This window comes from Apostichopus japonicus, chromosome 16 (assembly GCF_037975245.1).
Source record: "Apostichopus japonicus isolate 1M-3 chromosome 16, ASM3797524v1, whole genome shotgun sequence".
Lineage (NCBI taxonomy): Eukaryota > Metazoa > Echinodermata > Holothuroidea > Aspidochirotida > Stichopodidae > Apostichopus > Apostichopus japonicus.
In genome coordinates, this window is record NC_092576.1 from 598,156 (window position 1) to 626,114 (window position 27,959).

The following is a 27,959-nucleotide window of genomic DNA, read 5'->3' on the forward strand; positions in this document are numbered from 1 at the left end:
AATCAAAATACCATTCCTGTTTCGCATCATCGCATTGCACTGTACAACATTGTGCCATGTGAATATCGTTGCGTACGTGCGAACTTCAAATCGCCATAACTCATTTCTGTTCTTTGAAAAACCTTGCCTAATTCACGTTGATTGGACTGCTAATTAATATCTTCGTAACTGCTGGTGCTCGACATAACTTTCGGAATTAACGCTTGTGATATTTGTGAGCGGCGGAAATCTACGGGATACGCATATGAAAGTCGATATCTGTGATCGCATTCGAATGTGAGACTGTTTTTTATTCCGTAGTTCGCTGCGACGTATTCGTAACTTTGAGGTAGCCTAACATAACGATAGTGTGTAAGTAGTAAGAACTAGGGGTAAGATGTGTTAGCGCTAATACTTCTGAGCTAGCCTAACATAACGATAGTGTGTAAGTAGTCAGAGCTAGGAGTAGGATGTGTTAGGACGGCATTCACCCGGGGTCTCCGAATAGTTTTCCGGGTTTTTTTTTTTTGGCTGCACTTACATCCCTGGACCTAAGATGAAGGATACCACATAAAAAACAAGTTCTTAAATATTCTATGACATTACTAAACCTTGCAACGTCGTTCTTTCGACTAACAGGCAATGAGCGCTAAAGGCAAGACTAGCAGGATAAAGTGTAACCTGCAGAGACTATTCGTGGCAAAAATGCAAGTTATATATTTGTTGTACCATGATTGATATTGATAATTGTAGAGACAGAGCAAAGATTTGAAATTAGGAATAAAAATTAAAACTTCCAGTATTGAGATACTGCATCATTGATGCTCTTGTTTTAAATTTAATATAGCAAGACATACCTCATCTACATTGGTAGGGAACATAACAAAAGAATTCTAAATATTACAATTTACAAAACTTAGTGGGTTGTGATGACCATTGGTTAATTTATCTGTTATTTTTTTGTTTTTTTTTTTGTCGTAGGGCAAGTGGGCAATAATAATAATAATAATAATAATAATAATAATAATAATAATAAGAACAAGAACAAGAACAACAACAACAACAAGAACAACAACAACAACAACAACAACAAGAACAACAACAAGAACAACCACAAGAACAACCACAACAAGAACAACCACAACCACAACCACCACCACAACCACCACCACAACCACAACAACAACCACAACAGCAACAACAACAACAACAATAACAACCACCACAACCACAACCACCACCACCACCACCACCACCACAACCACAACAACAATAATAACAATAATAACAATAATAATAATAATAATCATAAAAATAAAAATAATCATAAAAATAATCATCGTCATCATCATCATCATCATCCAGATCATCATCATGATGATGATGATGATGATGATGATGATGATGATGATGATGATGATGATGATGATGATGATGATGATGATGATGATGATGATGATGATGATGATGATGATGATGATGATGATGATGATGATGATGATGATGATGATGATGATGATGATGATGATGATGATGATGATGATGATGATGATGATGATGATGATGATGATGATGATGATGATGATGATGATGATGATGATGATGATGATGATGATGATGATGATGATGATGATGATGATGATGATGATGATGATGATGATGATGATGATGATGATGATGATGATGATGATGATGATGATGATGATGATGATGATGATGATGATGATGATGATGATGATGATGATGATGATGATGATGATGATGATGATGATGATGATGATGATGATGATGATGATGATGATGATGATGATGATGATGATGATGATGATGATGATGATGATGATGATGATGATGATGATGATGATGATGATGATGATGATGATGATGATGATGATGATGATGATGATGATGATGATGATGATGATGATGATGATGATGATGATGATGATGATGATGATGATGATGATGATGATGATGATGATGATGATGATGATGATGATGATGATGATGATGATGATGATGATGATGATGATGATGATGATGATGATGATGATGATGATGATGATGATGATGATGATGATGATGATGATGATGATGATGATGATGATGATGATGATGATGATGATGATGATGATGATGATGATGATGATGATGATGATGATGATGATGATGATGATGATGATGATGATGATGATGATGATGATGATGATGATGATGATGATGATGATGATGATGATGATGATGATGATGATGATGATGATGATGATGATGATGATGATGATGATGATGATGATGATGATGATGATGATGATGATGATGATGATGATGATGATGATGATGATGATGATGATGATGATGATGATGATGATGATGATGATGATGATGATGATGATGATGATGATGATGATGATGATGATGATGATGATGATGATGATGAAGTTCTTAGCGCTGTACGATGAACATATTAACAAATTGACATAAAATACAAACAGGACAGAGAAGACCGAAAAAATAATTCAATAATAAGTTTCGAGTTTATATTTGAAGTTAGTTATTGAGAGGGTGTTGCGAATATTGAAAGGCAAAGTATTCTAAAGCTTCGGTGATGTGTTGGCGGTAACTAATTTAAACGAAATTATTACTCACCAGTTCGTCTAGCAGAGCAAAAATAACTTCGGTCCACTGGTTCGGTCCGTTGCGAATAACTTAATAGAAAATACAGGATCCATCCATAATTAAAAGTATGTTTAGATCCTTCACAATAATACAGAAGTTAATGTAACGAAATAAAGGAATGCGGTTCCAATAAAATTTATCTATAGCGGTCGGATAGTAACGTTTCCCAAGTTGATAAGAATTATCCGATCGAAAGTAATAATAAGGCGACTAAAGGGTGTGAAGACTCGCGCAAAAAGAAACGTCTAATGCCGGTAATTTGACCTAGTTTCTAATGAGGTGTAACAGAAGTGTTAACCACCACCATCGATCCCAGAAAATACACACACAGCTTGCTACCGTATGTAATTAGACACGAGTGTTCAGTCAGTACATACAGCTGCAGTATTCAAACGATACAGCGATGGACATCTCAGGTCCAGCTAAAGATAACAGTTAAGGTATCACGTTTCATTACTGTCTGCATTTTGTAGCGACACGAAAAAAAAAACGTCACTTGCAAGCAACAGAAAGTTTTTTTTTTTTTTTCAGATGGCCGCACGCGGTTGGGCGAGTCTTTAATGCCTTTAATGTAGGCGATTAACGTCGTTGATAGCTCGTCGTGTTGAGCGGTCGAAGTCGAACGTCGAAGTGGTGTAAGTTCGAACTAGCGATACCACAATGGTAATTGGGGCGCTAACAATTGACCGAAACAGTAGCGGTGTCAAATTACGCAGCTACAATGTAAACGCTCTGTCGCCGTTAAAAGATATTTTACATAGAGGTCCTGATTTGAGAAGTTAATAGCGCGGAAGTTTACATTGGTTGAATGAAATATGAGATCATATAGATATATTATGGAGCAAGATCGTAAAACGTTCTGTAATTTATAAGGAGAATGATGAAATGAATGCGTTTGAAACGTTAAAGTTGTGTGTAAAATTGCATTATTGTATACCCATAGACGCCGGTTTTAATTGCAGCTTAATCGAAGAAATGATAAATTCTTCATTTTAAAGTAAAAACGGTGGAAATACAAAACGATTTGTAGAAACATAAATTATTTCTCCCAAGGAATCCATTTTTGCTTATTTTTTATCGTTTCTCCTCACGCACTTTTACCCCGAGAATAAAATCATAACTGAACCTATTACGTACGTACGTACGTATTATCACTTCTAACTAATAAAGACGGTTATTTTCATCATGAATATGAGATATCGAATTTTTAGCTGCTCGATTGCCATTTATGAAGGGAAAAACGTTTCATGAATATAGTTTCGAGTGACCATTAATTGCGGTAGAATCCAATAAAAGATTAAAGCCAAAGAGAAGTAATATGACATAATTGTTAGCTTTCATCAGTTAATTTTATGGCGCCGACTATAAACATGTATTTTCAAAGAGGAAATCGAAAATCAGTAACAAAGCACTAAGCTGACCCTAGGGTTTTAGGTTTTGTAACGTATATAAGTTACTTAGCACGAGTTTCGTAATCCAATCTCTGGCCTAGGCCGACATCAGATGGCCCAACATAAGCCTTAGTAGAATTACCACGACCATGTTCTCGTTGTATTTCTCACAATCGCTAAGCCTAAACTTAGCCCATGTGAGACAAATAAGGCCATGCCACCAACCAAGATACCATAGGCATATAACAGATCTGAGCGGCTCTCAGTTAAACGTAGTTGCAAATCAGATGTAGTAGACTAGACATATGCAAATAAGACGAAAAGCAAATTTAAAGATGGCAAGCCTTACATGTAGGGGAATATCATGCTTCTGTGTGAGATCGAAACTTGAGGTGACCTTATATTTTTGGCTGAGGGAGGGTGAGGTGGGGGAGGGACGGGTGAGGATTTGATTTGGAGTGAAAAACATTAGGGAATCTGTCGTGTTCACTCAAGTAAGTAATGTATGAGAACACATGAAAGATGAAGTAAAACTCATTAAATATATTTCGAGGTGTGTTTGTCAGCATTAAAGCAGTGTAGTGACATGTACATATGGTGGTATAATAATACATGGTGGATATCACAGAATCATTGTGGATTTAGGGTTTAAACCAAACAGGGTGAAATCACCTCCACTCACCCTTCCACCCAAATGGATTTATAACCTAGATAAATTGACCAAATATATACTAAATTTGAAGCAATGAGAACAAAAAAATCCAATCTGCATGAGTCTCTGGCTCCAGATTTGTTATTATTTTAGGATGATGTTGGCATACATGTAAAGCCAGTAATGCAAATCTGAATGGACGCTGCTTGGATATCACACAGAGTAATATTGTCCTACTGTAGAACAGACATGACCAAACAAGTATTCCACTGATTAGTGCATACACATGATGAGTGGTAGTCATTGCATTTATTTTGTTTGCATAGACACTTCTGGATAAATGATGCCTGCAGGCTCCTGTCTTAGTCTGGACCAGTGTGTGACCATGGTGGAGTTTAAGATGGCAAGATTATTCTTCAGCCTGCGGATATTAAATCTGGTTTTGTTCAGCCATGCATGACTCGACCCCTTTTTACCTAACAAGCCTAGTCCAGTGTGTTTTTTTGCAATGAAGGGTATAGCATGGTCTTCCAGGATGTGCATGTTGTGATGAAGGGTAACCAGGGAGTTGTTATGGAAACTCCCTGGTATAACATGGTCTTCCAGGATGTGCATGCTGTGATGAATGGTATAACAAGGTCTTCCAGTATTTGCATATTGTGATAAAGGGTATAGTCTTCCATGATGTGCATGTTGTGATGACGTGTATACCATGGTCTTCCAGGATGTGCGTTTTTGGTGGAACTGTCTCATCTGGAAAGTTCGTCCGAAAGAAATTCAAGTAGCTTTCGATGGTTAAATCTGTTAGAGATTGAAATATAAAAATAGTTTATCACATATTACTTTCCTTTTTAAAAGTTCACACACAAGTAATATCAGCTTTCATAAACCACAAATCAGCCATATGATTGGTCAGAAAGTCATAATGACCAGTGGTCAACCATATGGTGCATTAACGTACTGTTCAGATTGGTCGGATTGTTTTTGTTTTTTTTTTTACGCTGGTCCTGCAAGCAGACTCAAGCTCCGCCCACTCTGCATATTACGGAGAGAGAGCCAGTAGAGCTATGGTCATGCTTTACTGATTTCAATGAATAGACAATAGACGAAATCTAACGTCTCAGTCATCGGCATAAATAGAGATAAGATGTTACTTTCATATTTAAAATTTTGATTTTTTTTTTTACCGTAAGATTGTTTTCATCTGTTAAATTGTTGTTTGTTTAACTAATATCTTTTTATATTCTTTTGATATCGAGAATTCTAGAATTATTATTTTTTTTTGTAGAAAATGATCGTCTGCGTTGAAATATAAACCCAGCGACGTCCTTACTTGCAGGCAAACTCCTCAACCGTTGATTTTTTTTATCACACTGCGAGTAGTAGCTGTATAGGCACAGCAAATTTCAGTACGTTTGGAAATCTCGTTAGCACGTACTTGCAATGCTGGGTTTTAAGGCATACCTGTAAATGTTATTTTTTCCCTTAAAATGTTTGCACACAGTCCACCCTTGGGCCATAATTGTTTTTACATCTGGGGATTCTGCGCCTGTACCAATGGACTCGACTAATTAATACATATTTGTTTACTTAGTTTTCTTGGTTGCAGTATTACTTTTAGTGTGTTTAAAATCGACTTGTTACTACCGCAGCTCATCCTATCACGTGAATTTTAGTAAGACTAAATGCCAGTTATGACTGTAGACTCCAGGTAATAGATCGATAGTTCTCTTTGATCGATGTACTGCTGTACACATGTCACAAAATAAAGTTGATCATGATAAAAAAAAAGGCCTAACACAACATTTTATGAAGTCAGTTCGTAGATCGGCATTAAATCGTTTATTCAGCATTGTATAATGTAACTACGTATGCAAAGTTTGAGAGTAAATCATCTCGATATATTCTTAGTGGTTTTGTCGACTTAAAGAAAATATCCAGATTAAGACGCTGACAGTATATAACATTCCAGTCATTACCAAGGGCTGTCATTATCGCAAATGTTATTGTCGTTAAGTCTATCCCTCCATAATTTACCATATCTAGGCATATCATAATACATACTCAAATTCTACATGCTTATCACTACTGCCGGTTTAATTCTATGTATTTTATTGTCTATTGTACAGGTCATACAATTTGGTATACAGGATGTTTGCTCTACTCGTATGATTGTACAGAGCTGATCACAGGATGTTCGGAAGTGTCCGGTTTCTATTTTTTGAACTAATCATGAGATATTATATAAGCAACACATGTATTACTCTTAAAGTGATAATATTGGATTGCCGGATGGATAAAGGTTATTAAATTTTTCAGGAAACGATGCAAACTTCCCGTGCAGTTGTTTCAAGTTACATACTGTATTGCACACAATGGCGTATTATTTGAGCCCTGTACGTTAATACCCTAGATCAGACAGTGTGCATTGAATGCTAAGTTCATAGTTTTGTTTGCAAGTTCATTGTACTGTTTTTTTTTTATTTTCAACTTACCTTTTTCGCTTTTTTTAGTTTAAAATATATTTGTTGTGCTCTGTCCTTGCCATCGGTGTTGTACACCCATTTGTCGTTCTGAAATACCTATAAACTTTAGGTCAATATTTATTAACATAGGACAGTAAGTTAATATTGATCAGTTTGTAATGAAAGGGGGTGTAGGCGGTTTTACACTATCTAACGCAACGTAGTCGCCAAGAACCTGAAGTATTTTTAAGGGAGGGCCCGAGGAACATGAACTTATAGCATGCTCCTCATGGTGAAACATAATTGCACCTATTAGGTGAATTGAGTGTACTGTTAATAGTAGGAGAGACTAGCGTAGGTTCTTATGACCAACTAGACCGGTTTCTGCTCTCAAACTCAAAAGGAGGAGCTTCATCAGTAGTAGCCTTTGAATATTTTATATTCGGCCTCGGAGTCTCGTTCTCAAAATGCATCTATTTTCTCTGCACGAGTTTTTATGGACTCATAGTGCAGCTATAATAGTATTTAAAAGAGCTTCGTGTGAACCTTGAGAGCCAGCTGATTCTTCGTTAGTACGAAATCTTGAGTTAACAAGTAAATCTTTGAGATTTTGGGCCCTTTTGTAAGCTAGAATCGGTTCTTTTGGAAATAGTTTGGATAATTCCGCATGTTGCGAGATTAAGTGCCAATGTTTCAAAGGTGCATTTTTCAAATGCGTGGTTTTAATGTGGGGTTTATAGGTAAGCTTGCACATCAGTGGTGGTTCCTTTTGTTTAGGTTTGGTATTAAGGTATTGCCCACGGTTGTCAAATGTTATGCCTTTCGTGGCTGAGGCAATTTTCTCTTTCTTTATAGTTACGGAGTAACAGTTTCTCTGTGAACGCGTTCTTTTTCTGTAAGAAATCAGTCTCATTGTTACAGAGACGTGCGTATCGTAATACTTCCCCTTTAATGAAGCCTTTAAAAGTGGCAAGTGGGTGTGCAGAGTTTCTGTCGAGGTATTGGAAGGTTTCCGTGGGTTTGGTGTAGACTTTGGTGTCTAATAACCCATTGGTTTCGAACCTTGGACCTTTGAAGATTTTCAAATCTAGGTATGTTACCTCGGTGTGTGATATTTCTACCGTAAACTTTAAGAAGCGGTGAATTTCATTCAGCCTGTTTACTAGTTGTTCAAGTTCCTGGTGTGAACCGTTGTAAAGCAATAGAATGTCATCTCTATAGCGGAGCCATTTTAAGATTTTATTATCTGTCGGTAAAATCTGGTTTTCAAGTCTATTCATGACGATATCACAGATTTCCGGAGACGTTTGGCTGCCCATAGCGCAACCGATCTTTTGTAGATAGAATTGGTTATTGAACTCGAAACAGTTTCTTGTTAAGATAAGTTCAATTAGTTTGCGCATGGATATGGAAGATATTTTATTTATTCCATATTCACTCTTTTCCGCCTTTTCATAGACTTCTTGACATATATCTAAAGCCTCCTCTTGGGGAGTATTGGTATACATGGCGACGACATAGAGTGTAGCAAGTACTACTGTTTATGGTAACGGGTGGCTTCCAAAATTTTCAGAATGTGATTTGTGTCTTTCACATAGGTGCTTTGTTTTAATACAATAGGAAGCAAAAAATAGTCCACAAATTCCGATATTTTTTCGGTCGGTGATCCATTTCCGCTTATTATCGGTCTGCCGGCAAATTTTGAGTGAGAATGAAATGGGGGTTTAGGCGGTTTTACACTATCTAACGTAACGTAGTCGCCAAGAACCTGAAGTAATTTTAAGGGAGGGCCCGAAAAACATGAACCTATAGCATGTTCCTCATGGTGAAACATAATTGCAGCTATTAGGTGAATAGAGTGTACTGTTAATAGTAGGAGAGACTAGCGTAGGCTCTTATGACCAACTAGACCGTGAAATGACAGGGGGTGTAGGCGGTTTTACACTTTCTAACGCAACGTAGTCGCCAAGAACCTGAAGTATTTTTTAAGGATCTACAGAAGCGTGGATCTAAAGACCCCTGGCGTTTCATTGAACCGTGGTGTCCCGTACTCATTTGTTCCCTGCCGGTTGATTCCAACATTCTTTTATCAACGGATTACAATTGATAGACTGACTCATTATTTCTACATGATAATTGAATGGATGGTAACAACCCTTTAATGTTTCTCCAATTGACGAAAAAGTACGTTCACTGTATATTTTAAAGGTCAAGCGACACGTAGACTTGACTTTGCAAAATATTACACTTAACAATTCTTACATTAACAAAAACCCAACACCGCGATTTTTTTTCCGTCTCCAAAGGGGTAGAAATCGGTAAAAAGTACTATTACGTAACAGATTCAGTGACGTCACGGGGGGAGCGCAGAAGAGTGCAAACTGTATATGTTCTGCGCAGTGCATTGGGTATGGAGAAATCTCAAACTTCTCGAAAATATTACCTTTTTCAGCAGTCTGTTACAAGAAAGTTAAGATTTGGATTAAGATGAAAAATCACAAATTGATACATAAGACATCGAACAAAACATCCATTGATTTCTTTTTTCATAAATTCCTTGCATTTTCTTCCTATCAAGCAACATAAACTCCGCAAAAATCGGCTAGATTGACTCGTTCAGGGAAAGCCGAAAACAAATGACGTCATTTGTTTACCAAGTCGAAAGTGCATGATATCGTCGCATACGATATTGCTACCACATACAGTTTCTGTACACGCACTGTAGTACGCATATATACACTGCACAGCATAGCTTATACATATCGCGAAATGGCTGCTAGTGGCATTGACACACAGTATTTAGATAGCAACGGCGAAGAAGTAAGGGAAATGGAGGACATGGTGAATCGTGGGAAAGTTTGTCCCCTGCATGTTCGAACCGGAGACCAGCGAAGAGGAAGCGGGATCGGACAGCGATGTCGAAATTGATCGTCTTGACGGAATATAACGGTAACGTTACGCCAAGCGTACATACTGTATATAGGATAGTTGTGTCACTAGTTAGGCCTAGAACCGATAAATGTTTCCTAACTTTGCTCATACACTTAGCTAGCCAATTTGTTGATGGGGCAGCAAAATTAACATGAATGTGCGGTCGAGTTAAGGAAGTTACTATTTTCCTTAAAAGTTGTGGCAGCACATGCCCCAGGAACATGTCACACAGACATATTTCATTCGGTTAGTAGATTAAAGGAGCCAATTGGAAGAGTGCACAACAAATTCAGAGGTGGCCTATTATTAATTTCCTAGCAGTTGTAGGCCTAGTGGCAAATTAGTGAAGTTACCACAAATCAGGGAAAGGGTGGGGGGAGGGAGAAGGTGGCACCTCACACCAGCTTTTTGTCATTTCTGCTTGAGCTAATTTCATAACCAGATTTTCTCAATCTAGGGAATGGATTCAGAAGTGGGAAAGAGTTGGAAAGGAGGCAACATCGGCCTGTTTTATTTTCCTTTGCAGCATTGTCCCAACAGAGGCAAGACTTCTAAGAAGAGGCTACCCCCTCCTTACTAGTGATGTTACTTGTAAGGAGCTTCAACGGTAGATTGCCCTTCAGAGGTGCCCCTTTTCTCTTTTGACATGTTAGTACAGTATGCCCCAATAATTGAGGTTGGTATGAAGTCATTGAATTGGCTCTTTATTATTTGAACTGGTTTGTATTGTTTACAGGTGTCATTGTGGCCAATGTGCTGTGATGCCTACAGCAAGGGAGTGTAGATGCTGCAGCGAAATAGATAAGGATTGTGATGGATGAAGAAGGTGCTGCATGCATCACCTTACACCCAGGTTTTGAAGCTATGTGCCTGAACCCATTGTTTCTTCAGACAGCCTACTACATGTACCGTCAACAGTATGGTGGACAACAGGATCCAAGAGTAAGTATAGAATACATTATTTTTGTTGTATACCTTTATTCATTGCTCTGACCTGCTGTTGAAAGATGTAACAATACAGAGGGTGTATTCATAGTTTAGTTTTGTTTCGTTGTGAAAGGAATAACATTAAGATATAGATTTGATCAAGAAAATTTGTGCACCATGTTCAAAACCTGCTTCTGATTAGGTCATTTTGTCCAAAAACTGGTGTAATGCCCTCGAGGTTAACCCTTATCATGCTGACTGACATAGTAGTCATTTACACTGAGCCATGGAACCAAATGCCACACAAAAAATGTCCACCATGCTTGTGCACGATCCATTTACAAATTTTAGTCCCCGAGATACAATGATCAGTTTGTATAAATGGCATAGCTAGGCTTACTTTAGGGGAGGCAGATTTAGAGGGCCAAGCAAATTCTGGAAATCATATAGACATTTATTTTAAAATTGACGTCCCCAGATGGCTACCAAGCTTTTGTGTGTCTTCATCTTTTATAGCTGGTTTTCATATGATTATTTTACAGGAAATACAGACACACAGCATACAGACAACTTGCACGGATGAGCTAGCAGTTTTTAGGGAAGTAGATTTGTGTTGTTATCCCATCCTATGCAGTAAGGAGGATTAGAGAAGCTTTACCATCTGAACAGCATGAAGGATTTAAATTATCAAGACTGTGAGAATGTGGACTGTTTATGCCAAGTCATAGTATCATTTCTGCAAAGTTTTATAGAAACAGGGTTCAGTCCTGTCTGTTTTGTGGCTGAATGGTGAACACTTTGGAATTCCAGCTTACATTTTCTGGTTCATGGTATTAACTACAATCTTGGATGAAATTTTACATTTTCAAGTTTGGGAAGTACATAACAGTAATAAATAATAAAAACTCAAGTTAATTTTTTGTATGTATTCTCTCTTGTAAGCAAAGCTGTCACATCTAGTAGCCTGCCAACAAAATCTGGATGATTGAAATCTCAAATATACTAGGTTAAAATAGAAGAATAGTTTGAATAAAGTACCCTAAACCACTATGTCAATGGGATCTGGAGAGCTTAGGCTTTCATTTTAATAAAAGTGTAATGAGAATCAATCTGAAATTGTTCATTAATCCATGGAATATCAAGGTTACTTGATCATAAATGAGATAAAAAAAATCACATTTTATCCCATGCGGGGAACAAACAGCAAATTTCTGTCAATTCTTTTCGAGAAAAACCAAAAATTGGCAACATGTTTGAAACACCAAAGTTGCATACAAATAGTAAGTCAGCATGAAATTTATATTTATGAAGTCTAAGCTCTCTAGAAAGAATACTTGTCATTGGAACTTTTTTTAAAATATAATGTTATCATTACTAATAATTAGTTACAATGGAAACCAGATGTAAGTAAAACTTGAATGTAAAACTTTAGCAATATCCCTAAAGGCTGGTAGCGACCTGTTAATTAACACTGCTCTGCAGCTGTGCCATACACCATGTGAACAGACGATTCACAGAGTCGATTGCTCCCCACTACAATGAAACAAAATTAGAACTTGGGAGGCCATCAACTACAGTACTTCAGCAAAGCTTTTGAAATCTGCTTCGGTGTTGTTTTATGGCATCCTCATTGCTCGGATGAACATAGGAGCTTGCAAGGGGTGGGGGCTCTTTTCTGACAGGAACAGGACACTCCTCTCCCAGAGTTCCACTTCTGCAGAAGTTGTTGCAAGCAGTCAAGAAGTTCCCATACATAATCTGTAGAATAGTAAATATATGAAGAATAATATAATAATAGTTCATAAAAACATACCATTTAGATAGAGGCATTCCAATCACTCCATTTCGGTCATTAGGCATGGCACAGTTGTCGGTCAAGTCTTTGGATGCCCAACTAAGGCGACAGCTGAGTACACCTCAATTGGTGTGGATATATGGGTCAGGTTTTACCTGACAACTTGTGCCTGAACAATTCCAATATATTTTTTTACTGATTACTACAAAAACCCTACACCTGTTTGTGCACCTAATATTATGGATTATGTAATCTTCAGCAGGATGTGTGGTCATTGTCTCAGTAGCTTAACCACTGTTTATGTAGTAAAGTAAACATGTGGACAGAGTAACATCCTGTCCCATCCCCTTGTAATCCATGGTAAAAGAGTGTATAAGATGCAACTTTCACCATTTGTATTCAGTAGCAGATATCCAGCCAAGTGAAGATATAATATACTCTGTTAAATCCAACTACTTGTTTGTGCCTTTATTTCTTGTTCACATACAGCTGTGACAACTCTACCAGATACAGTATGTATATGCTAATTGAAGTAAAGACTGATGGCCTCACCACACATTCCAGACTGCCCCACAGTGTTGGTGTCAAAATTAATAATGATCCTCTTTCCAGAAAGTTATGGCATCAATTGATTTTCCAGACTAATCTACTATCAATCTTGAAAATTACCTTGAAGGGTCATCTTTGTCATGTTCAGATGAGTTAACTGATGGAGTGTAGTCCGGACTAACTGGCAGTTTTTCGGTGTATCCCGATGTGGATGCCACAGCAGCAGACGGACCATCATCGCCACTGTGAGATGGCCCTGGTTGCTTTGATGGTGTTCTTTTCTCTGTTGGTCCAGTCAGCAACTTCAATGGTGGTAGGGGGACCAGTGAACACTGGACTTCTACATGTGTTACATTCACTGAAAATTAGAATAAACGCTTATTATACCACACACATACAGTAGGCTGCTCCTGGACAGGGGTCAGCTGCCTAGATGGTTCACTTATCTTTTCTGAAGGAGAGCATATCCTCCTGCTTTATGTGGCTGCAAAAATATGGGCACTCACACCATGAGCATTGCAAATGACTTCAGCTTGGTTTCATATAGTATAACTACGATGTAATCTCCCTTCTCTCAGTAACTATAGCTGTAGCCTTTATATTTTCCTGTGAAGCCATCAGGTATAGCCTCCTCAACCACTCTCGTCAGGCAGGCGGATATGATGGATAAAATACAATGTATATTATCCACTAGTCAGCCTGCCCGATGTGCAGTTTTAATTGCTATTTTGCTTTCAACGAGTACTGTTTCTAAAATTTTGGTCCCTGTACTCACTTCTGCTATAGAATACTCTATAGATGTATGAAAGTTTTCCATTCTTCCTTGTATTACCCTAGCTTACACTTCTCTACCACAGTTTCTCCCCCCAACCCCCCTGCCTCCTTTTTGTCTGGTAGCTTGCCCCCCCCCCATATACATGCCTCAATGTTTTACTGGTGGAGATTCCTTGTATCCCGTTCAAAACTGACTACTTAAATCTTTAATGCCTGTCACCACCCTCCCCTCCCCCATTTCCCAACTGTTTTTCGGTAATATCAAGCACATGTCTATAAGATCATGCTACCTTTAGATGGAGATGTACATTCTGCAGAATCCTGCCTTTATTTTCACTGCAGTTGGTTGGGGAACAGCTTCTAGATTAATCTAAGTATTGAAAATTGGGAAAGAAAATAACAAGGAAGTTATGAAAGTTCATTTAAGAAAGCAGTCTGATATGTTTTAAAGTACCTGTCACAAGCGTTTTGCTCTTGCAACAAAAATTGCAGCCCTACCAACAAAAATGGCAAAATATAAGGATGTCATTTACTGTGAAACATATGAGCTATGACTCTGAGTATATAGACAGGTGGGAGCACATTATAATATTGGGCAAAATGACATGTAAACATCTTATGCTTGTTATTCTGGATTGTTCATGATGTACCACAAATGAAAGTTAATATAGCCCTAGCCTACGCCTAACTTTATCGTCGCCGTACCTAATTTAGGGCCTAACTAACTGAACGAAATTATAAGAATTAGCCTACTGTAAGATAGTAATAATACCAAGTTATTCATTGTTGTAGTAGGCCTAGGCCAGAAAATACACTTATTCTTTTCCGATCCAGCTTCGCAACTACTGGTCTAGGCTACTTGTTTCTATATCTCCTCGAGATTTGAAGATACTTTCTCCAAATAGAGAAGGTACGGCATTGTCTTGTAGACGGCGAGCTGTTGGTGTTCCAAGTCCAAGTTGCGCGGATAGGCGATAGGAAACGAAACTTTTAACTAGCACTGCACACGAAGGTCCAAGCCAATCTTTACTTAGGCAGTTAGGCTGGCTGAGTGCACTGGTACTAAGCTATCGCTGTATACAGTGTTTGACGAACACGAAACTTTCTTGTACTGTTGTGCACCCATTCTCATCTGATATTTTGTTTACTGTTCGTGACGTATTGTTTACGGCCTTGATCTCGGTTAGCATATTAGGCATACTTAGTTTTGGTAACATTGGCGGTTCCCCCGTGACGTCATTATCTTTCGGAATTAGCTTGGTTATTAACTTAATTAAAACAGCAAAGAAACAATTGTGGAACTCCAAATTTGGAATATAGGGTTTTGATATGTAGCTTTTCAATTTGTGTAAGTTTGAAGGAAATCTGTTACGTGTCACTTGACCTTTAAGTCATGCAGCGTTCACGTTACATCCAATTTGCTTATCGTAGTTATCTATATTGCATGTGAAACGGTCTGATAAAATTTGTACACTTTTTTTTTTTTTTGTCAATACTATAGATATCCCTTTACACTCCTCGACAATGCTAAACCAGCTGAACCTTTGTATTAACAAACAAGTGCCAAGCAGTGGATACTTTCTTTTTCCTTCCTCCCAACCCCTTCACCCCTCTCTCGCAAATGACTTGCTTAAGAAAACAAAAGTATAAGGAGAATTATTTTAAATAAACTTCTAAATAATCTCTCTTTCTGAATTGCATTTTATTGCCTAAACTGTCAATTGTTAAGTCTGCACAGACAATAAGACAATCCGACACTGTATATAGATTGAACAAAACACAAAACAATATAATGAACCATCGAAATAAATGAGGCATATGTTCAATTTGAATGTTGGCAGTCTATGTTATCTAACTTCTACTTGATGTAGTAATGAACAATGCACTATCGGTCTATCAAAGTGAGTTTAACTGGTCACGGGAATATAACTCATGAGCGTCATGATCTTTCACTATTTCCATGGACATTTGTGGCAAACATGGTTTCTTGTTGTAAATTAATTTAAAAGGAGAACATTAAAAGTGCAATGACACAATTTAATTTGGTCAAGCTGGTCAAAGATTTTGTATAATGAGCAACATCATTGATCTCAACGTCTAATTTCTTTCATAAAGCTTCCGATAAAATAAGCACTTACTTACTATAAGTAATAATATGGGGTAACAAAGTTTGTTAATTTTTTTTGGGACACAAAAAAGCATAACACCAACAATTCTTACTCATTCCGTCATCTCGAAAAGTATGATCCAACCAATGAATACTATTGTCACTAACTTGTTGTAGTATGATTAGAATGGTCAACATGTTACATGGCATAACAAGATTTATTACTAGGTTAACACCATACGACTGAACACATAGTTCATACTTGATACTGATTGATATATCGTACCCTTCAAGTAAAGTCAAGCCATTTGCAATATTGAAATATTATTACAAAAATGTAAAAATCGTAGTTATAAAAAATGCAATAACCTACATTAGGAATATATCCCTGTACATTATTTGATGATTCTAGCTCTGCCTATTATCATTATGAATCCTCAATGATGGTATGCTCTCAATTATCTTACCATTCACCTGTAAGCCACGTAAGCTACCGTATTGTTTATCACCATGAGGGTATTTCTAGAGCCAGATACTGAAAGCTGTAGCAATCACGGAAATGTAACCTTCTTTCGACCTTCAGACTATTAGCAATCATGACACCAATTGCTGAAACTTTCCTTCCTTAGTTATGTTGGTGATGATGCCATCTATCTTGACACTCATTTGTCTTTCCAGTGACAGAGAGTACAATCAGAGACGACGGGAGAATCCAACTTGTGGTTGGCTACAGTAACCTGTGTATGCCATGTATCCATCTACCATGATCCAAGCTACTGTAGAAATTAAAGAAGAAACAATATTACAGAGTATTAGCTTAATTATTCTATGAAGTAAACATAGACGGTGATAGCATTACAATAACTTATTTTTCTTCCTCTCTATGCGAGACAAGATTTGTAATGTAGCGGTCAGTGGAGAGAAACATATGTTAACAAGACTTCTTTGATGATTAATTAAATGACGTATGTTAATCGTTTGCTTCTAAAATTATTCACTTAGTCTTATTGGATCAAACATTTTTGTGGACATACACGTGCATTTTTTGACTAAAATAGTGGGAACCAAAACGAAGTAAATGTTGAAAGGAATATATTAAATAATAAAATATGTGTAACTCCTTAAAAAAGGAAACCATTTTTCATAAACGGAAAGTTACATAAGTTTTCTTTATTGCTTTAAATAATCATTTGGATTATTTAATATACAAGTAAATTAACTCGGGAAAACTGACTGGTAAATTATAAATAATGAAAACGAGCAAAGACATTTATTGTTAGAACGAGATTCTATATTACTTTTATTCACAGAGTGTATGTTAAGCGATACCTGTTTACTCCCTCTCTTTAAGTCGAGCATAGTATGTCCAAAAGTATTAATCTAGTTATAGACATCACTTTAATCCACCCATTGTATGTTTAACGATATTTCTTTAATACATAACTTTAATCCACCCTCAGAAATTGTTTTCATATTTATTTACTACTACTAGATCCTGTTAAGCCACAAACTGGATATTTGCAAATATGTTTTAACTGTATTGCCTTATGTAACTTCTCGGTATATTGACAACAAATGATTTGTAGTCTATTATTAGAATATTATGTCAAAGTATATTAGTTGAACATGTTCATCGAATGACTCTTAACTACTTTAGTTATCATACTATACATTAAGTTGAGAAGAAAGTTTGATTCATTCCTAACAAGCCAGATAAGATTATTGATCATGTTTGTCCAGTCAATATATCTCTGTAGTGTTAGAGTGTTACTCGTAATTCTATATTTAATAAATTCTACTGAAGCCTGCAGACAATATTTGTTCATTACATGGTAAGTGTTATACAGGTTTGTCCGAACATTTTTCAATCACTAAAATTATGTATTAATGCTTTTTCTATCTCATTTGCACAACCAGTCTCAAACTAGATTTGGAAACTTGTTCGATTTATTATTACTTTTGGGGGGAGCGGGGGGGGGGAGTGAAGAGGTCGGAAGGCCAGTTGGGTAAGACATCAAGAGGATGCCAGTTACTGACAAAACTCACTGGCTTAATAAATAGGTCATAATAACACATTTATTACGATCCCTTTGCAAAGTTATACTTTTTATATATTACATATTATATTAATTTTGTGGTTTTAAGGTTCTTTTTAATGCTGAACTTACTTATATACGCGAGGAATAATGACATGTGTAAACACAATATTGTACCACGCTTATTGAACCTCAACTAATATTCTTCTCTGATTATCAATATTTTGTCTTTCTCACTGCATTTAGTTATGCTTATATATTACCCGTGTTTAACATTCCATATTCTGTAATGCAGTTGACCCTCTCCTTTGTCGTACAGTTATATACGTCACGCATATATGCAAGTTATCTACTAATAGTAGAGTAAATATCATTGGATGCCTTCTCTTCCAGTAATTAAGATCTCCAATATAAACTACTTGGTGAATAGGAATAAAATAATGCACCTTTAACACCTCCAGATTTCATTGCGGATAAATATGGTATAATAGGTATAGATGAGGGCAGAAGAAAAGCACCTAGACTGGAATCACTTTAAACAAAGAATCATAAAATAGAGTATAACATTTAAGCTAATAATAACAATTATAAACAAATCCCATTAAAAAATGAAGCAGGATCAGAAGTATTCCCGTGTATCGTAAAATGAAACAGATTAATTAATAACCTCTCAATTTTGAGATCGATGATCATAAAAACTACGGAAACCTCAACAGGTCAGTTCTGCTATTAATGATGTGTAAAGGCAAATTGTATAATTTCATGTTCCTTAAACAAAACAAAAGACAAGGCTTCCAATAGTTGTAAACTTAATGACGTATTATTGTTCAATTAATATCTTCGCTTAACAAGGTTGCAGATTATGTTTAGCTGCTAAGGTCCCTTAGCTTTCATTCTGGAGTACTAGCATTATGAATGTAGTAAAGTAATGATTGTGGTTATTAACAATGGAACTTCCACAAAACAATTTTTCATCGAAATTAATGCAAACGCTTTAACTAGCTGTCGTCGATCGTAAACGAACATGAAGTAATTTTTCGTGGATAGAGATCTGTTCTAGTATATGTGTGGACGCTCGGGGTATCAGGCGACCAGAGATCTCTGGTTACTTGACCTCGCCACTTCCGCATATTGGCATATCGTTTTTGGTTGTAAACATTCATCGTGACCTTTTCGTGACACGTACTTGTCGCTCTGTCGCTCCTCGTTCATCAAACGTGGATGCGTCTGGGGTCAGCTTGCTTAACTCTTCAGGGAAAACATGGATCTGATCCTTCTTGCGTTTTCAAATGTGAACGAGGCCACATATGACGTTATCTATGACCCTTATTGTATAAGAAAACAACATTGATTTATTTTACTTAATCTGCTGTTATTGGCAATGACTCTTCTTTGTTTTAATCTAAGTTCGATACAAAAGATGGCTAGAATATACATCCTCAAATGCCCTTATATTAAACCACATGTAGCAACCATTTCATTAATCCTCCTGTTAGTGAAAGGTCACCAATGAGTTTCTAGCTAACACCGAAATAAACATCACGACTTCGTGACACATTGCAATAATAACATTATTTCTGTTCGTGCTTTTATTTCAGGGATACTACTTCCCTCCTCCACTCTAACAACTTTATGGTCAGTCGAATGATAAACGTCTTCATCCACAACTCTGTAGGGCAGAAGGAGAGGGAGGGGGAAGGAAAAGGGAAGGGGAGAGGGAGGGGAGAGGGAGGAGTCGGCAAACTTCAAGATAACCCCAAACGCCCTTGCAATATGAGTCTTCTGCATGTGGATTTTATACCACAAATTGGAATATTCAATTGTTTTTCGACAAAAACACACTTTTTAATTCATTGCTTTTGTTTTCTTTATTTACTTTTGCAACAAAACGGCCCATCCTAGTGTCATTCGTCTTAATTTCTCAACAAAGGGATACTTTCTTGTTTGGGAAATAACAACAATAAAATAAAACACTTTTCATTTTTTTCTTCTTCAAAAGTCATGTAGAATTCTACAGAAAGAAACCATACGGAAGTTTAAACACAGAATGACTGATAATTATTCTGAAGAATAGGCGTTCTGTTTGAAATAAAATATATTGGTTAGTGTATGAATTTGCGAACTCATGAGGTGATAGTATAATTGTTTGAAACAATTAACAGTAAGGTAGAAGGAATCAAGGGTTAAACATCATTTCAAAATACAAAAAGTGAAAAGTCAAGATTTCAGCAGTGAGTTGTAGGAGAAAAGCAAAATTAGGCAAGCAAAAAAAGAAGATTTTCAATCTTTTCTTCATGCTCATTTAAGTGAGACTTGTTTGTTCTTATTGATAGCGAAGTTTCTGATGAGAGAAATGAATGCGTTGCAATCTTATGTAATTTCAAACTAAGTTAAATTTTGTTCTCAAAAACTAGACGTTTTCTTATCCTTAAGGTTCTCAATTAAGCTTAATTATCCCAATAATTTCCATCATCAATAAAAATAAGTTTGTCGGATTTTCCGGAGAATATTTAATTTTCGTTAAGATGTTGATTACTAGCTATATAAAAGTAATTACAAACCACCAAGTTACTTTTTTCAGATCTGCTTTAAGAATTACTTTCTCGATATTGCTGTTATGTAGTGTTTTTATAAATAAACTCAAAACCATTTACAAAAAGTGTTTATTTTTGAGGAATTAAAATTGATCAGTTCAGTTATGTCAAAATTTCGTGAAATAATGGAACTCCTCCCACTTGAAATGTATAACCTTCTTTTTGTAACGTAAAAAAAAGTTATAACAGAAAGATATCTTTGAATTTTGTGACCAAGTATTTATGTATATATTGTCGGTATATAATGGTGGAACAGCAGTAAACGTTGGTTAATAACGTTCTCATCTTTTTTTTTTTTTTTAACTGTTTAGATTAAGCTTAGTGTACCTCGGTATGATACGATTACGGATGCTCATAAAGACCATAGAGATGCTACTTAAGATGTGCATTTAAAATGTACGGAGCGCCGTTTGTTCCCAAACTATCCAGTCATGGTTATGTTCAGGGTAACATCGACATATCGAGAAAAAAAATTGACATATTCAAAATGAAATCTACATTTCAAAACATAAATCTTTGCATTGAATATTGCTTTTGAAAATTCCATTTCGTTTTGGACATATCGATTCTGTTACTACGATCTCAATATGAACATAACGATGTCAAGTTGGATAGTTTTGAAACATACGGCGCACACAATACATGTCAAAACATCAGACATCGATGCTTCTAAACTGATATATGGAAGTATCCAAACACACAGACGTGTGGTTCCCATGACAATGTGCACTCAGCTCACATAGTTATCTCACACGTAACTTAACTATCATTCTTTACGATAGGGCGCGGCTTGGCCAAGAGAGGCTGTTACCAAAAGCCACGCCAAAATTCCGTTCTGTCGATTTCACGAAAGATTAGTTGAAAGACTAAAATAACCGCGGCATTGGGTACGGTTTATTTTTATTTAGCTACAACATAGTACTATAATTGACACGTTATCGCGCATTATTTGACAAGGCCGAGGAAGCCTATGCAACTGTCAGACTCTAGAACCTAGTAATAAGTTACAATTAGTGACCACCTCGATAATCTTTCACTTGATGTTATAGTGTTGACAGAGATTGCCTATATTAATATTGAACCCCTGGTTATATTTTTTATTATGTTGGTTCACCTACTAAATGTGGTACATGTGGAGGTACCTATATATTTTATAAGAATATATATTCTTTACGCCAAGTGAAACAACAATTAATTTCATGTTATATGCATTGCTGTTGTTCCCATTGCCATGTAGACGATATTTGGCTGGCGTATCGTTCAAGAATAAACCCATGTGTGGTATCGTCTGTTACTGTCACCCAAAAGGAAACGTTAAACGCTAAACACTGATTATATATCCTATTGCATGTTAGAGGAATATTTTAATATCTACTTACTACGTTGAAAATTATCCTATTGATATGACTTCATTAACTTTATTATGAGTCATAATTTTATTCTAACCATTACTCTTCCGACCAGAATTAATGATCAAACTATACTCCCATCGATAATATTTGCATAAAAATATCAATTGATTGAATTGGCAATATACTGTTATCTTGTAACTGTTCCGTAATCTTATCCCGATATTGTGTGTTATTCAGGGAATGTAGGAACATCGCAAAGGTGATAGACAAATGATTATATTTCATAACCAGACAAATGTTAAAGACCAACTATGGAGACTTTTCGATGAACATAAAATCCCACCATGTATGTAATCCTTAACTCACTCCAATTACATTGCTGTCGTTAACTTTACCAATTTCGGACGTTAAATACGTGAAAAATGGGAAGAAAAGTCAGCCTTTTATGAAACCTGTTTCAGACATTCCTGAAACATTCCGAAGACATCAGGTGACCATGTGACGTCACTGTTTGTATACCTCACTCACAACAATACTTTTAGTGTGTAAAGTTGTATACTTGAGCTCAGGCCCGTCGGAAGGTATTTGAAAGTGGTACGGTATTTTTGTTGACCGGTTCGATTTACTATCTAAGCGGAGCGCCACCATCAGTTGGCGCGGAGCGTACAAGAAAATTTTTGAATCTTCTAACCGCCCAGATGGCTGGAAATGGCACTTGCGGGGCAAAATTTGGCCACGATGTTGTACACTTTCCTCCTGCGAACTCAGTATTTTTTCATTTATAACTACATGAACTGAAGAATCCCATCTCTAGTCATGGATGTTCTACCTTCTCGCGCCCATGTCCTTCACAGCTGCACCGGAAGAGCATATAGCACTTTAAACTTACAAAGTGTATGCAGGGCGGTATAGCTACTAGCTAGGCTCTTATAGTAGGGGTATGAATGGTAGAAATTCCGACGGGCTGGAGGTCTTTTCCAACTTAGTGGCGGGACGGCCGCACCGTCGTTACGCCAGTAAAAATAAATGAAAGGTTCAGAACTGCCTGTACTGTAATAGTTACAGTTTATCCGAATTTGATAATTTTGCTAGTTCTTATGAGTGTTACGATTATCTAAAATGATTCCTCAATTAGTCTACCTTCCTTTGAGGTTAGGGCCTCAAAAATGTTTTGTGGGTGAGCAAAGATTTCGCCGAGTGCGGTTAGTCTCTGTGAGGCTTTTGAAATTATGCAATAAACGTTAACAATGATTATTTCGTTACGGCGTTGGTGACAACCAACACCTGGGTGGAATCCTCTCCATACTGCAGTACTTTTTCCAATTTCCAAATTCCAAGCATTGTTCTTTCTGCAGTTGGGGCGCAGAATATAGGATATTACCCGATTGCCTGTAGCAATTCAGTTGTATAGGATGATCTACTGTATCCTTTGTTAGGGTTGAGGATTAGAGTTGTAGGGTCAGCAAATGTGAGCATTTTTCGTGTAATTTAGCCCTCTTTCTTCCTGGAATTAATGCTCCTATAAGCTCCCGGTATCACAACGACTACTATACTGAAGAGCATGGGCTCCTGGGCATGGGCGCTGTTAAAAGGAGCACCGGCTATCGGTTAGTGTGCAGCGTTCTACTGCGAACTCAAATCAATGGAAAGTACCAAACACCGAGCGTCGATGGTCTTTGGCACTGGTAAATTCGTTGGCTGCATCAACTAGATTCAATCGATCCGCATAATCTTTGTGTACATGTAAGATCATAAGGTGGTTGAGTCGCTGCTGGGTCATTGTAGACCTTAAGTAACTCTTTACACGCTTCATAGCAGTAAATGAGCGTTCACTTACTGCATTTGTCGCATGCATCACTAAAATTAGTTTGACAAGCGTGCACACTTGTGAGAGGAGCTCACGATTACCGAAACTCAACCCTCGCATGTGGTCAACAACCTCTGGCAAAGTCCACTCTGATTGTTTGGCCGTAGCTTCCATGGTTTCCGCAAGGGTTTCTAGTTGGACTCTGAGCTCGCCCTTACGGAGATCCTCGCCGTAAAAGTCACATACGAATTTTAACAGTTCTTCGTCAACATGTTGTTGGTTACACGTTTTGAGAAGCAGCTGCTGTAGTTTTGAGTAGATTTTGTAACCCTCCTGATCAAATCTATCGCGGATGCAGTTGACAATGGTGTCAACTGCCTCCAGGTATATTCGCCTGAAGTAGTCCTCCACTGATTCTGGAGGCATGATATCCGCGGCCGAACCAGAAACTAATCTGGCTGGCACTTTCCTCTGCCGTTTTTGTTCAGGCTCATCTACGGCTAATTTTAAGGCTTCCGACGTGACATTGGTCCAAAACGACTGGAATTGGTCACGCTTTTTGGCAAGGATGGCGACAGTTTTACTGGCACATTCTTGACCCTCCGCCGCAGATATATCTTTTTTCTGGAGAGTTCTGCTGAGATTGTCACTGTGACTCAGAAGGAGGTGACCCAACTTGGCTCCGAAGAAGTAATCGAAACTCTTCATGTATGACAGGATCCCTCTTAAGCGCCCCTTTGTGTTTGCATCTTTTTCAATAGCTAAACACTCCTCGAAAACCTTTTGGAGCGTATCGTAGTTGTCTATGATACTTTCCAAAGCATCCGCCTTAACTGTCCATCTCGTTGGGCACATGGTACGTATGCCGATTGGTGCAGCTTCCGCAAGATTTGATTTGACTTCTTCAAATTTGCTGCCACGTCTCGGCGAATTCTTTATAAGTTTGGTAATTTCTTTTGTATTATCCAGCGCATCTCTCATGAGTGCGATATTCTTTATAGTGTCTGAGCACGCGAGATTGAGGGCGTGGCCGTAGCAGTGAGTGTATATGGCCCTTGGTTCCTCTATCATCAATTTAGTCGCAACCCCTGAATGTGCACCTGACATTGCAGCCGCACCATCGTAACATTGGCCACGCACTTTTGACAATGACAGGTTCATCCTGAGCAGAGCGTCTTTTATTATGAGAACAAGCTGATCAGCTGTTGTCGTCGCAGTGGTATATAGGCCTATGAATTCCTCGTGAACCTCAAATGCGCCGTCAACACAGCGCAAACAGATAACAACTTGCTCCAAGTTTGACACGTCAGGTGTTTCGTCCACCATTAGAGTGTAGAAATCAGAAGACTGCACTTTGGATACAACTTCTCGCAGGACCTATGAAAGAACACAAGAAAGCACATAGTATTTTGTGATTTCAATTGGTTATCATAGGCGTAGGAGGCGGGGGAAGTGGGCTGGAGCACCCAAACCGAAATTTTCGTAACAATTCGTGCACTTTCATACAAAAATTCGCGCAGTGTGTTGTGCAAAACCGGGCAGTATGCTATGAAATTTCGTGTGGCTGCTCAAATAAATCGGGCAGACCACCATGACATAGTTCGGAAGGAAAGGGGGCGCTGAAATTAATTGCGAAGTAGCTGGAATATACACATTTTATCTACCGTTACACAGTAATTCTTCCCCCTCGAGGTAATTCGATGACAAGATGAAACGCAAGAAAAGGGTCCTCAGAACTTCCGGGCAGCTACAAGCTCATGCCAACAGGCCGGGCCCAAATGAATGGCCCCTAAGCCTATGTTGGTTATTAATTGTGAGGTATATCGTTGTAAGGAGGGATGACACCGGTTAACTGGTTTTTGTTTGCCTATCGCTATTATTTCAGTAGGCCTCTAATTCGCATCTTTCTGTGGATACTTGTGACTCGGTCAGCATTTTCGAATAAGCAGCTAGCCGATTCATTACCACCTTGTGACAGTTCATGACACTTCAATGGTGACATAGGGTATTTGTGTATTCATAGAATGCAGTTGCCGTTTATACTAATATGACTTATTTCAAAAGACACGATGGAATTCGATAAATCATTTCACGTGGAGTCAGTGGCGTAACAAGACCTCACGGTCCGGGGGAGGGGGGGGGGCAAAATTCCCAAAACTTCCCGAAAATCTTCCGTCGATGGGGTGGCCTGTCCTATCGAAGACCGTATTTACCCTCTCCAGAAAACTGAGGACCTTTTCAAGCACACATTGTGCGTCTATTTCCCGATTATCTCCCAGTTCCCTCTTCGCCCGCCCGCTTTTCTGCACCTTCAGTATTCTTTCTTCTGCGTTCCCGTTTCCGCTTTCTTCCTTCCCTCCCCGATTTTTTGCCTTCCCCTTCCCGTTGTAGCTCTTCGGGAGGGGCAGTCTTCCCCCCGGCCCCCACTGGTTACGCCACTGTGTGGAGTCATTATGGGTCACAGCCAATCAACGTCGAGTATATCGATGACGTCAAGAATATTTAATGAGAATGGGTGTAACCAATGATCGTAGTTAATTAGGATGAGGTCACATGGGTCATGACGTCATCGAAATACTCGACGCTGATTGGCTGTGGCCCATAATGACTCACCCACCTCATTACACATTCATGAGTTATGACGTCATAAAAATACGTGACGCTGATTGGTTCAAGCCTATGGATGCTCCACTTACTACTAATGTAATCTTACCCTCAATGCCAGAAGTTGCAAAACTTCATTCTGTATCTCGGCGGAGACATACTTGTCTGTTTTTCTCTCAAGCCATTGCTCCATTCGTGAGTCGTCTTCTCCTCGTAACTTGAAGAGTCTTATAAAATTTGAGTCAGACTCATCGCCGTCACCTCTGAGAGCTAGGCCTTGCCGGGCAAGAAATCGAATGTTGGAAATTATCTTCAAAAATATCTCCCGACGCTCCTTTTTTTCTTCGACCAGTTGACTAGAGAGGGACTCTCCAACATCTCTAGTCGTTTTGGGCAGTGTCACTGACATCATTACTGCATCTTTGTGAGTCGTTGTCTCTTGGTGAGCTCTGAATCGCCTGGTTGCGTCTTTCCAGTTCCTGAAGCCGGTAGAGATGAATGCCAAATCCACATTTCCTCCAGATATCAAGCGTATCTTCCTATTATGGGCTTGGATGCAGGTGTGACAGAAGGCCATATCTCGACTTTCGTCATAGTGAAGCCATTTATAAGTTCGGAACCATGATGGTTGAAATGAGTATCGAGGTGCGTTGCTCTTCTTTCCGAAACTACGTTTTGGAAAAACGAAGTCAGGTGGTTGGTGCGGAATATCTCCTACTTCAGAAGTAGCGGTCGGAGATGTCGCAGAGCTCATGGACGTCGTAGATGAAGACGTCGTAGATGTCGTAGCTGATGATCTCGTAGATGACGATCTCGATGGTGTGGGTGCAGATGATGCAGTAAATGATTGTGCTGGTGGCGATGACATCACCGTGGATGCTACTGGTTGTGCTGATGGCGACGACATCCCCGTGGATGCTACTGGTGGTGCTGGTGGCGATGACATCCCCGTGGATGCTACTGGTGGTGCTGGTGGCGAAGACATCCCCGTGGATGCTACTGGTGGTGCTGGTGGCGAAGACATCACCGTGGATGCTACTGATGCTTTCGGTGGCGATGACATCACAGAAGAGGGTGTTGTCTGTGGTGTTCGTGCTGCGAAGGTAAAAAGAGGCAAACTATGAGACAGATTAATTATTTTGTATTGAAATCGTGCTGCCGTAGGCTAAAGATGAATAGATGTTCCTAAAAAAAGATAAAGCAGATAAATTATTAGGATGGGGGAAATATAAGTTTGGTATCATAGTCCCTATACATTAACTTTCATCATCATCGTTTCAAAGGGAGCGTTAGTTATGTTGTAATTGCATATAGACCGAG

General features: G+C 38.1%; 2 protein-coding genes and 2 long non-coding RNA genes across 5 annotated transcripts in view; 1 reads left to right on the forward strand and 3 right to left on the reverse strand.

The window, feature by feature from the left end:
• Positions 1 to 3,496, reverse strand: part of LOC139983328 (uncharacterized) — an 81,644-nt gene extending 78,148 nt beyond the window's left edge. Inside the window, exon 1 of one of the 2 annotated variants that reach the window (XM_071996834.1) lies at positions 2,626 to 3,496. The gene's annotated coding sequence lies outside the window, so the exon portion shown is untranslated. The remainder of the gene's footprint in view (positions 1 to 2,625) is intronic. The other variant, XM_071996836.1, reaches the window with a different exon arrangement.
• A 4,421-nt stretch (positions 3,497 to 7,917) lies between these two features.
• On the forward strand, positions 7,918 to 12,066 carry LOC139983359 (uncharacterized). Its single transcript, XR_011798627.1, has 3 exons — positions 7,918 to 10,112; positions 10,831 to 11,036; positions 11,564 to 12,066. It is a non-coding gene; the product is annotated as an uncharacterized lncRNA (long non-coding RNA).
• Positions 12,067 to 12,206: 140 nt separating this feature from the next.
• On the reverse strand, positions 12,207 to 14,593 carry LOC139983356 (uncharacterized). Its single transcript, XR_011798624.1, has 3 exons — positions 14,430 to 14,593; positions 13,486 to 13,723; positions 12,207 to 12,779 (listed from the first exon to the last, which is right to left on the reverse strand). It is a non-coding gene; the product is annotated as an uncharacterized lncRNA (long non-coding RNA).
• Positions 14,594 to 23,867: 9,274 nt separating this feature from the next.
• Positions 23,868 to 27,393, reverse strand: LOC139983785 (zinc finger MYM-type protein 1-like). The gene is made up of 2 exons (XM_071997561.1): positions 26,749 to 27,393; positions 23,868 to 25,412 (listed from the first exon to the last, which is right to left on the reverse strand). Exons 1-2 carry the CDS (start codon positions 27,391 to 27,393, stop codon positions 23,868 to 23,870), a joined length of 2,190 nt encoding a protein of 729 aa, XP_071853662.1.
• Positions 27,394 to 27,959: the final 566 nt, after the last annotated feature.

What these genes read in the sequence shown, in the direction of transcription:
- LOC139983785 (XM_071997561.1), bottom strand. Translation starts at nt 27,393, where the DNA reads ATGAGCTCTGCGACATCTCCGACCGCTACTTCTGAAGTAGGAGATATT. An exon ending in TGCAACTTCTGGCATTGAGG is followed by an intron (nt 25,413 to 26,748) that starts GTAAGATTACAT and finishes GTTCTTTCATAG; the next exon opens with GTCCTGCGAGAAGTTGTATC.